General features: G+C 35.6%; 1 protein-coding gene across 1 annotated transcript in view; it reads right to left on the bottom strand.

Annotated features, from left to right (window-relative positions):
* Positions 1 to 4: 4 nt before the first annotated feature.
* LOC132314890 (small ribosomal subunit protein eS10z-like) overlaps positions 5 to 11,782 on the bottom strand; it is a 67,132-nt gene continuing 55,354 nt past the window's right edge. The window contains exons 2-3 of the mRNA XM_059813666.1: positions 3,254 to 3,392; positions 5 to 138 (exon numbers count right to left, since the gene is read on the bottom strand). Of these exons, the coding sequence (XP_059669649.1) occupies positions 64 to 138; positions 3,254 to 3,392 (214 nt within the window). The 3' untranslated portion in view covers positions 5 to 63. The remainder of the gene's footprint in view (positions 139 to 3,253; positions 3,393 to 11,782) is intronic.

Genomic DNA, 11,782 nt, shown 5'->3' with positions numbered 1-11,782 from the left:
TGGTCTGCGCAATCGCACCATGTAAGTTCTAAGGATTGAATTTAATTCGCTAAAACATTACAATCAAGAAAAGCTTGAACTGGGAGGCGCCGCACCGTAACCTCCAGCTCCACACCCAAAGCCACCCCTTCCAGCTCCCTGAAAGATTGAAACCAGTAGTAAGCCAAATGATAGCATCGAAGCGAAAAAAAAAAAAAAAAAAGAAAAAAAGAAAAAAAAAAAAAAAAAACTTTGGAAGAATCTGCACTCATTTCACTCATTCTGATAAAGATCTAAATCTCATAAAACAATTCACTTTGAATGCATACTAGGACAAATCCTAAAACACTCGAAGAATACAAATTAACAGTGACTGGTGTTTGCGAAACTGAAATTCTTAACCTCATTACAATCACAAAAATACGAGTATGAAGAATGAGGAACAAGCCGCCTTAAAGGAAAAACCTTCTTCCATGAAAATTGTATGAAATGATAAGTTGCAAGATGGGCATAGAACATATTCTTAGCAGTCAGGTCCATATAACATAAACTGCAACAGTATGCGGTAGCAGTGAAAACACATAATTTACAACATAGATATGACCCAAAGCACATCAAAAGCCAATCAAAGCATGCAAGGATATGGACACAAACTAACATGTATAAGCTGATGTGGAAATTTCTAAAATAGACTATATTGTAGAAATATAAATTTTTATATTTATATCTAATCGTTTTGTTCATTTTTCCATATTAAAAATTGCATAATTTGGAAGATAACACTCAATATGCTGATACAAATTTTCTTTGCGATCTCCAGTCAACATATCTCATTGTGAGACTTACATGTTCCTTTTCCTGTTTTAAAAGGGGCGTCAGTTGCATGCTTCACTGGCTTTTGTGACGTGAACTTCTAAAAAAAACTTATGATGCGTACATGCATGCCCTGCAGTGTTATTAGAGGCCCAAGGCATTAGAGGTCCTTTGGAGTTGAGGTACGAGGCGCATGCCTGAGTGAAGTGAGGCGCATAATTAAAAATTTAAATTACCATAATAACATTCATATCTCATAAGTTATATCAATATTCTAAAAATTAATATCAAATAGTAATATAAAAGAGTAAATCCATCAATTATACAAGTATCTAACAACTATAAAACAGAGCACAAATTTGTTTTCTTGAAAGGCAAAGCAAAATGTGTTTTTTTGAATGGCAAAACAAAGCCCAAAAAGAAATAAATATGTTAACAAAAAAAAAAAAAAAAAAAAAAAAAAAGAAGAAAAATTAGAGCCAAAAAAAAAATAAAAGATACAAAGAGAAGAGAATTAGTCGAAGAGAGAGATGTAAACAAAGATAAGAAGAGAGGGGAGATCTAGAGAGAAAAAAGAAAGAAAGAAAGAATTGATGTAACTTCGTCGTTTATCTCTGCAATTAGGGCTTCATCTTCATCTCACAATCTCATTCTATCGTTGTTCGGTTAACACTTTGACTCTTGGGTTTTCTTATTTTTTATTCTTTTGTACCAAAGTTACTTCGATTGTATGTTTGTGCTTTTGTTTTCTGTTTATTAAGTTGCCAAAAATGCCCCTTTTGGCTTAAGAAATAGAACAATCGTATTTTATTAAACAAATATCAGTGAGGCACGCCTCACGAACAGGACGGGGCGCAACCAAGACAAGTGCCTAATAAACATCAGTGAGTCTGGAATGATAACAAGCGCTAAACTTGAGTCTCGAGCCTAGGTGCACCTAGGTGTGACCCTGGGCGCGCCTTTAACAACACTGATGTCATATAAAATACATTCCGAAGAGTATATGAGAAGTCATGTCAGACACCGTTGGCACAACACGTAGAACAAAGTATCCACGCTAAAGGACTGAAACACACTAGTCTCCGCATAGACAACTCTACAATTCCTTAAGTGGAAAGAGAATTCAAATGGCATAAATCACAGCCTGCTCATTGAAAGGACAGGTTGACAACTATTAAACACCAAGGGTTAGCAATACTTGGATCAAAATTCCAACCTCTCGTAAATAAGTTAATTGAAAGCTTTTGAGATGCTTTCTTCTTGTAGATTCATATGCCTTTTATCATAGCTTCTAATACCAGTTTATTTGCTCAGAAGTACCACAACGAAAGGGCTCCTCGAGCTCAATATCTTGAGGTTTTTAGTTATTTGAGCTATCAAAATTCTAAAAATTTAAACCCATTCAATGAGAACAACTGAAGCATCAGGCCCACTGATTTTAACTTTTGAAACTGATCAAAGTCTGAGTACTATTCGGAAAGTTAGACGTGCAATTAAATTTGTTGAGCATTAGAAACCTATTATGGTGGGTTTATCTTTGAAAGCTCAGGTGGACAGAGAGAGCTGCTTGTTCACGATAATGGAACCCTTATGAAGTCAGTTTGGGGGTTGTAAAAACAATTGTGCCGATTTGGATACACATGAACTAAGGCAGTCTACGGTGAAGATAGAAACAGATTTAAGAATTTAACTCAAATCACTATCAAGACCCTAACAGAAACCTAAGAACAGAGCATAAGCAAACCATGAGAGAGAAAAAAGTTTGTTCTTTCACTTATTCAGCTGATTTATATTTAATGCTGATATAGAGTTACCATCAAGTTAAAATAAAAGGTGCTACTATAAGCCCATCTATATAGACAATGCAATAGTGCGGGTAGGAAAAGAAATTCGAAACACATTCATCAATATAAACGGTTGTGGTCATTTTGCTACGGTGTCAAGGAATAAACAGCAAATCATCCCCAAGACAACACTTGGGCACTTCAACCACCTTCAAATATATCATCTAGCAATTTAAACAAATATAAATGATCAAATCTAGGGAATTTGTTTAGTATGAAAACAAACAAACAAACAAAAAAAATCCTACTAATTAACATCCCCACTTTCCATTCATTAGTGGTTTGGGTAAATAGAGCAGCTTCGGTTTGACAAATAAATACAAGTCACAAAGGAGTGTTCTGAAATATAAAAGCAGAGATGATTAAAAGGCATAACTTACTATGAGTGAACACACACATCACAAGATCTTTTAGTTAAATTCAAAAGACTAACATCTAACAACTGCCACACACTAGCACAACAGTCCTCTATTTGTAACAGCTTCAATTGAATAACATAACAACCATACCAAACATTTTGAATCATGCATCAATCGTAAAACATTTGGAATCCCTAATAACACAAATCAAATCTACATCAATAAATTATCTATATTTATTTAGTCAATAGAAATTACCCTAAAAGAAGGCTGAAAGTCGGCCGGAGCACCACCCTTTTCGCCACCAAACTCACCGGGAGGGCCCCCTCGAGGACCCCCACGGTATCCATCCCGGTCACCAAACCTCGGCCTGTCACCTTCAAACCGTGGTGGGCCACTGTAATATCAAAATAAATCCACAAAATTAATCACATTTCTACCAAAAATCAAAACTTTGAGAGAAAATGCATAAAAGCCATGGGCCGACCAGTGGGCCTTGCCGACTTATTCAAAGTGGCAGGAACAATCTCCGGTGGAAGATTGAGGTAAAAACATGGAACATATTCTTAATTATGAAGTTATAAACAATAAGTAGAGTGCGATCATGCAGCCCCTCGTTTTGAAAAAGGAGAGAGATATGGTGTATATATATATATATTATATCTATGTGTGTGTGTATATATATATATATATAGATATAATGAGATGGATATTTAATAGGAGTGGAATATAAAATAAAAAAAAAGTAATTATACTTGTACCGATTTGTTGCACCGAATATTTTTTATTAGTTATTTATGTATAGTACATGTAAGTGGAGGGTTCACTTTTTTATTTATGCGATTTGTTATAATAAATTGTTAAACCTATTTCTTTTAATCGATCTATTTATAAACAATCTCCGATGGAAGATTAAGATAAAAACATAAATCATATTCTTAATTATGAAGTTATAAACAATAAGTAGAGTGCGATCATGCAGCCCCTCGTTTTGAAAAAGGAGAGAGATATGGTGTGTGTGTGTGTGTGTGTATATATATATATATATATAATGAGATGGATATTTAACAGGAGTGAAATATAAAGAAAAGAGTAATGATACTTGCATCGATTTATCGCACCGAATTGTTGCACCGAATATTTCTGATTGATTATTTATGCATAGTATATGTAAGTGGAGGGTCCACTTTTTTATTTATGCGATTTGTTGTGATGAATTGTCAGATCTATTTATTTTAATTGATTCATTTATGCATAAATAAATAAGTGAGACCCTCCACTTACATGCACTATGCATAAATAATCAATCAGAAACATTCCGTGCAACAATTCGGTGCAATAAATCAATACAAGTATCATTACTCGAAAGAAAATTCAAAAATATTTGGTGCAATAAATCGGTGCAAGTATCATTACTCGAAAAAAAAAAAAAAAAAAAAAAAAAGAGATGGGTGGATTGGACTCATTACTCTTTAGAAGGAGAGAGTTAAAAATTGGTGAAAAGAATTAAAAGGTGGCAGCTTCACATATACAAGATTGCCAAATAATGACAAGTATAAAATATTATATTTAGAGCATTGTTATTGTAAGAGTCACATAATTCCTATATTTAGGAATTTGGGTGAGGGAATTAATTAAGAAAGAATCATTTGCAAGTAAGAAAACAAATTAAGTTTTTTTCTCTCCTCTTTTCACGTTCTCTCTTTCTCTCTCTTGGTTAACCCTCAACTAATTTGGCGTAAAATTTTTGTGATGAGGTTATTCTAAAATTCAAAAATGCGAACAAATAAAAAAAAAAAATCTCAAATAGAATGAAATAGTGTCACGAACATAATAAATGAAATTTAACTTACTAGAACCCAGTATGTCACCTTTGAGGGTTAACCCATTGAGAGAAAGAGACAGATTGGTTGAAGGTATTAACTAATGACTCAACCAATGAGAGAAAAAGAGAATGTGGAGAGAAGAGAGAGAAAAAAGCTAGATTTGTTTCTTTAATTGTGAATGATTCTTTCTTAATTAATTGCCTCTCCCAAATTCTTAAAAATAGAAATTGTATGGCTTATAAGCTCCGAACTTTGTAGACTTTTTTGCGATAGCGCTCTCATAATAACACTACTCTTATATTTATTACATTTACAAACATACTTGTACTAAATGATTTTTTTTATTAAAGACGTTGTAAATGTACTAGTGACACCAAATAAAGGAATGACTACTTTAATCCACTTCATTTTTATAAATTAGTTGAACTATCCTAAAAGGGAACACAAAATCATATGATCTGTATGAGGTACTGTTTTTGTATTATTAAAGCACATTTAAAAGGGTGTGGTGTTATCATCAAGAGTAAAAACTTATAATATGTATACTTGCATATATAACTTATATATATATGTGTGTGTGTGTGTGTGAGAGTTTTTATTCCACACATCTCATACAGTACTGATTTGATCCCAGTGTTGGGTTTATTTCCTTCTATATGGAGGAAAGCCTAAGTAGGTTTTATTAAAGCCCAAAGCCCAGCCCTTTAGAGTGAATAACCCTAAGGAAGTCAGAATAAAAAGGTAGGAGAGATCAGCCGTAGCTAACACAAAAGAAAGAGAGAAAAACGCAATTTTTTTTCACACTGCCCATATTTCATCAAACCTCCGATCCTGCTTTGTTCGTGGTCCGATCGAGCTGAAATTTGGAGGAGAGGTTCATGACTCAATGAGTTAAAATATGAATGGTGAAGATCGGATTTTGAGCTCTGGAACAGTGATTTGTGCCCATGAACAGTAACCGGGTTTATAATATTTCCCCTCCAATTCTCTTTGTTTTTGCCAAGATTGATGATATCTTGATGAGATGTATTGTAGCCTCTAATTGCGATTAGAGAAGACTTTGTGTACCCATTATTTGGTTGATAGTGGAGATTTCAACTGGATTAGGTCCCGTGGTTTTTGTTCCTCACACTGGGGAAATTTTCTACGTAAAAAATTGCTTGTGTTCTTGTGGTTTGGTGTAATTGATTTTCTTTTCTATTATTTTCAGTACATATAAAATTAGAGATACACTATATTTGCTTGCATATAGGTAGAAGAGTTATTCCGCTGTATTTGTTTATTGTTATCTCTCCCAACAAAGTGGTATCAGAGTTCCAGGTTGACAGATTGTCAGGTTGGCAGTTTAAGTTATGGAAGCAAATACAAGTCGAATGATTAATCTCAATGGTTTAAATTATCACATATGGAAAGGAAAAATGGAGGATCTTCTTTATGTGAAAGATTATTACCTACCGGTGTTTAGTGCTAAAAAACCAGAAAATAAGTCTGTTGTGGAATGGACTTTGTTACATCGACAGGTGTGTGGGTATATGAGGCAGTGGGTAATGTTTTGAACCATATTAATGGAGAGACAAATGCACGTTCTCTATGGAGTAAGCTTGAACAGCTATATGCTAGAAAAACTGGAAATAATAAATTGTTTCTGGTTAAGCAGATGATAGCTTTGAGATATCAAGACAGGACTCCTTTATCTGATCACCTGAATACATTCCAAGGAATTATTAATCAGCTGCCTGGAATAGGTATTAAGTTTGATGATGAAATACAAGGGTTATGGTTGCTTGGTTCATTACCGGACTCGTGGGAGACGCTCAGAACTTCATTGTCTAACTCTGCTCCGAAAGGTGTAATCACAATGGCTATGGCCAAGAGTTGTTTGCTAAATAAAGAGATGAGAAGAAAAACACAGGGACCCTCTTCACAGTCAAAGATCTTGGTTACAGAAAAGAGGGGGAAAAGTAAGAGCAGAGGTCCGAAGAACAGAGATAACAGCAGAAGTAAGTCCAACAAGTTTGCAAATGTTGAGTGTTATCATTGCGGGAAAAAGGGACACATCAAGAAATATTGCAGGCAATTGAAGAAAGAAAACAAGAATGAGAAAGGGAAGGGAACGAAGAATGGAGATGACAAAGAAGGTGATGACAGAGTTGCTACCACCACTCCTGCAGACTTCCTCATTATTTATGATGATGAGACGATAAATGTTGCATACCATGAGACCAATTGGGTGATTAACAGTGGTACCTCTATTCATGCTACATCTCGAAAGGATTTCTTTATATCCTATAAATCTGGTGATTTTGGAACAGTAAAGATGGGCAACGATGGCTTGGTTAAAGTCATTGGAATTGGGGATGTGTATCTGAAGATGAATAATGGCATGAGGTTAGTTCTCAGAGATGTGAAACATATTCCTGACATTCGTTTGAATTTGATTTCTACAGGTAAACTTGATGATGAAGGGTACTGCAACACTTTCAGTGATGGCCAGTGGAAGCTCACTAGGGGTGTTATGGTTGTGGCTCAAGGCATGTAGCACTCTGCACTGTACATTCTGTAAACAAAGATCTCCAACGACATTATTAATGCGATGGAGGATAATGATACAACAGAGTTGTGGCACAAAAGACTGGCTCACGTGAGTGAGAAAGGATTAGCTCTACTTGGGAAGAAAAGTCTACTATATGGACTGAAAAGTACACTTCTGAAAAGGTGTACACATTGTTTGTCAGGGAAGCAGAGCAGAGTCTCCTTTAAGAATTCCCCTCATTCGAGAAAGTCGGAGATACTGGATTTGGTACATTCAGATGTGTGTGGCCCTATGAAGACGAGAACACTTGGTGGCTCCAGATACTTTGTGACCTTCGTAGATGATCATTTAAGGAAGTTGTGGGTATATACCTTGAATTTAAAAGACCAAGTGTTAGCAGTGTTCAAGCAATTTCAAGCCTTAGTTGAGAGACAGACTGGGAAGAAACTGAGATGCATTCGTACTGATAACGGCGGAGAGTATTCTGGTCCTTTTGATAAGTATTGTAGACAGCAGGGTATCCGGCATCAAAAGACAACTCCTAAAACTCCTCGGTTGAATGGCGTAGCAGAAAGGATAAACAGGACACTGGTTGAGAGAGTGAGATACTTACTTTCACAAGCCAGGTTGCCAAAATCCTTTTGGGGGGAGGCATTAAGCACAGTTGTTCATGTGTTAAATCTTACACCCTGTGTTCCTCTACAGTTTGATGTGCCAGACCGAGTTTGGACAGGTTAGGATGTCTCCTATAATCATCTTCGTGTTTTTGGGTGCAAAGCATTTGTGCATATTCCAAAAGATGAAAGGTCCAAACTTGATGTGAAAACGCGACAGTATATATTCCTTGGCTATGGCCAAGATGAGTTTGGGTACAAGCTTTATGATCCAGTTGAAAAGAAAATTGTGAGAAGAAGAGATGCCGTGTTTATAGAAGATCAGACGATTCAGGATATTGAGAAAGCAGGGAAATCTATGTCTCAGCAAGTTGATATCTTGACTGATGTAGATCTAGCTCCTCTGAAGAATCTGCCATCTCAGGTTGAGAATGATGTTCAGGATGACCACCAGTGTACAGGTGATGTAGATGTTCCCCTACAGGTTCAGGGAGATATTGAGATTGATGAGCAATTGACAGCGCCAAAGATTTCACCAGAGATTCCATCCAGGAAGTCTCCCGGAGACCAACGTCCTTCCACTTGGTATTCAACAGAGCAATATGTGTTATTGACTGACGGGGGAGAGCCCCAGTGTTTTGCAGAAGCCATAGAAGATGAACACAAGAAAGAGTAGGTTGAGGCCATGCAAGATGAGATGCAGTCATTGCATGATAATCACACTTTTGAGTTAGTGAAGCTATATAAAGGAAAAAGAGCTTTGGAAAACAAGTGGATTTACAGGAAGAAGCCACATGGGTTCTCTTCACGGCCACGGTATAAAGCTAGATTGGTTGTCAAAGGGTTCGGTTAAAGAAAAGTTATTAACTTTGATGAGATCTTCTCTTCAGTTGTAAAGATGTCATTGATCCGTATAGCACTCGGCCTAGCAGCTAGTCTTGACTTGGAAGTTGAGTAGATGGATGTGAAAACTACCTTCCTTCATGGTGATTTGGAGGAAAAGATTTATATGAAACAACCAGAGGGTTTCAAAGTGAAAGGGAAAGAGGATTATGTGTGCAAGCTGAAGAAAAGCCTATATGGTTTGAAACAAGCACCGAGACAGTGGTATAAGAAGTTTGACTCTGTTATGGGATAGCAAGGCTACAAGAAGACAACTTCTGATCACTGTGCATTTGTTAAAAAATTCTTTGATGATGATTTTATTATTCCACTGCTTTATGTGGATGATATGTTGATTGTTGGCAAGAATGCTTCAAGGATTGACCAGTTGAAAAAGTAATTAAGTAAGTCATTTGCTATGAAGGATTTGGGGCCAGCAAAGAAAATTCTTGGCATAAGAATCAGTCGTGTTAGGAGTGCCAAAAAGTTATATTTGTCACAGGAGGAGTACATTGAAAAAGTGCTTCAAAGGTTCAATATGGACAACACTAAAGTGGTTAGCTCTCCTCTTGCTACCCACTTCAGATTGAGTACAAAGCAATATCCTTCTATAGATAAGGAAAAGGAAGACATGGAAATAGTTCCTTACGCCTCAGCAGTAGAAAGTTTGATGTATGCAATGATTTGCGCAAGACCAGATATAGCCCATGCAGTTGGTGTCGTTAGCCGATTCTTGTCAAATCCTAGAAGAGAGCATTGGAATGCAGTGAAGTGGATCATGAGGTATCTTCGAGGCACTTCTAGTTTGAGACTTGGTTTGGGAAATGGACAACCATTGTTAGTTGGCTACACAGATGCAGATATGGCAGGGAATGTGGATACTCGTAAGTCTACTTCGGGTTATTTGATCACTTTTGCAGGTGGGGCTGTAGGTTGGCAATCGAGACTTCAAAAGTGTATTGCTCTTTTTACGACAGAGGCAGAGTTTATTACAGCAACGGAAGCGACTAAAGAGTTTCTGTTATTAATATTTATTAGTAATTAATAATTAATTACTTTTATTTTATTTTTTAAATGATTTATTTGGATTTAATTTATTGTTATTTTTAAATGATTTGTTTTATTTAATTGAGTGCTAGATTAATTGTCTTATTTTAATTAAGTTATATTTCATGATTATGTATGATGACTGATTGAATTGTTGGCGTGTTGATTTTATTGGTATGATGTGACTTAGTTGTACATTCTTATTTGTTTATATACTTCATGTAATTAGTTATTTTAATGTAAGTGTTTATTTAATTATTTTATTTATTTAAATTAATTGGACTGGGCTTAAGGGAAATTGGACCAAAAGATATGGTCTTGGGCTTGAATGAAGCTTTATTGGGTTAATTAATAAAGCTCATGGTATTGTGATTATTTAAATAATCATTTTTATGTATAATTATAAATATAATTAATTAATTAGTGTTATGGTAGAATATATATATAGATATATATTTATAAATATATATAGGTATATATGATTTAATTAATTAATAATTAATTATGGAAGGAAATATGCATATATATATTATACAAAATATGCGTGTCTAGATATTTATACTAGTTAAGGATTATTAGTTTCTTTTTATTTAGTAGTTATTAGTGGTATAGGATTAGGTATTAATGTGTATAAATATACACTTAAGGTTTTATCGATAAGAGTTTTGTCACGTTAGAAAAATAAGAGAGACAGAAAGCGAAGAAGAGAGGGCTGACAAGGAGACAGCCGGACCTAGGAGAGAGGATGCCAAAATTGAAAGAGACACTCAAGCCTTGAAACGTCGGTTTCATTTCGAAACCTTCAGACGAGTTTTCACTATCTTTCCTCTTAGAACTCATAAATATTTCACCTTGAGTATCAATATTTTAATTAAATTTATTAATTAAATCATAGTTAGATCTGATGAATTAAAAGTATGAAATATTATGTTTTTAATTATTGTGGAATTTTGGGTTTTAATTTATACATATATGTGTTGTATCTATTTTAAAATCAATCTATAGGTTAATCTTGGACCCAATATGATTAATTAGGGTTTCTAGAGTTTCTGGAATTTTTCTGTAATTTTTGGAATTTTCTAGATATTTTTCTGGATTTATTTTATATTTTTCTGAATTTATTAGAATTAGTTGTATAATTATTTAAGGGCTTAAATTATAACTTTTGTATACTGGAGCCTAATTAGTAAATTGGTGTATGCATAACGTAGGGGGTTACTGTGCGGCGCGGCTCACAGAGCTACGGTGCGCCCAAATCAGGACCATTAGATGGTCCTGATGGGCAATGGAATGATCCAATGTGGGTGTGTATGCATGGGAGGGGTGTACACCTGATCTAGACCGTAAATGGAGTTGATAGATGGAGGAGGATGATCTTGTACGGTGCGGTCCATGAGGAGTAGTGCACATGCAAGATCTGAATGCTGGATATAGTCAAATGGTGGAAGATGGATTCAGTGTGACGCGGCTCACCAAAAGGGGAAGTATCAACCAACCAGAAGCAGCCACACATGCGCTGAGAGTGGATCAGGCGCGTGCGAGCGCGTGGTAGCGTGTGGATGCGCCTGCTTGTGTAAGCTGGCGCGTGGAAGCGCATGCAGTGAATGTTAAAGAGTTTGGCGGTGCGTAGGGCACGTGAGGCACTGTTTGGGGTTTCGGCAGGTTGCTGTATAGTCCGGGGATGTTCCAGAATTGGTTTTAAGCCTCTTGGGGTTGAAAACAACCATTAGAGGAGGTGTTCATGGTGTCCTAAAAGCCACAGAGTGTTACTATAATGATTAGTATAATTTATTTTGCATAAATATAATAACTTATGATATTGGAATGTGGTGTATGTATGTATATATATAATTATACATATATATATGTGTATACATGGATTTTA

This window comes from Cornus florida, unplaced genomic scaffold, assembly GCF_030987335.1.
Source record: "Cornus florida cultivar Cherokee Brave unplaced genomic scaffold, ASM3098733v1 CherokeeBrave_3.0.0_Hap2_Chr06, whole genome shotgun sequence".
Classification (NCBI taxonomy): Eukaryota; Viridiplantae; Streptophyta; class Magnoliopsida; order Cornales; family Cornaceae; genus Cornus; species Cornus florida.
Note: the sequence above shows the minus strand (reverse complement) of the source record. Positions and strands in the feature narration are given on the sequence as shown.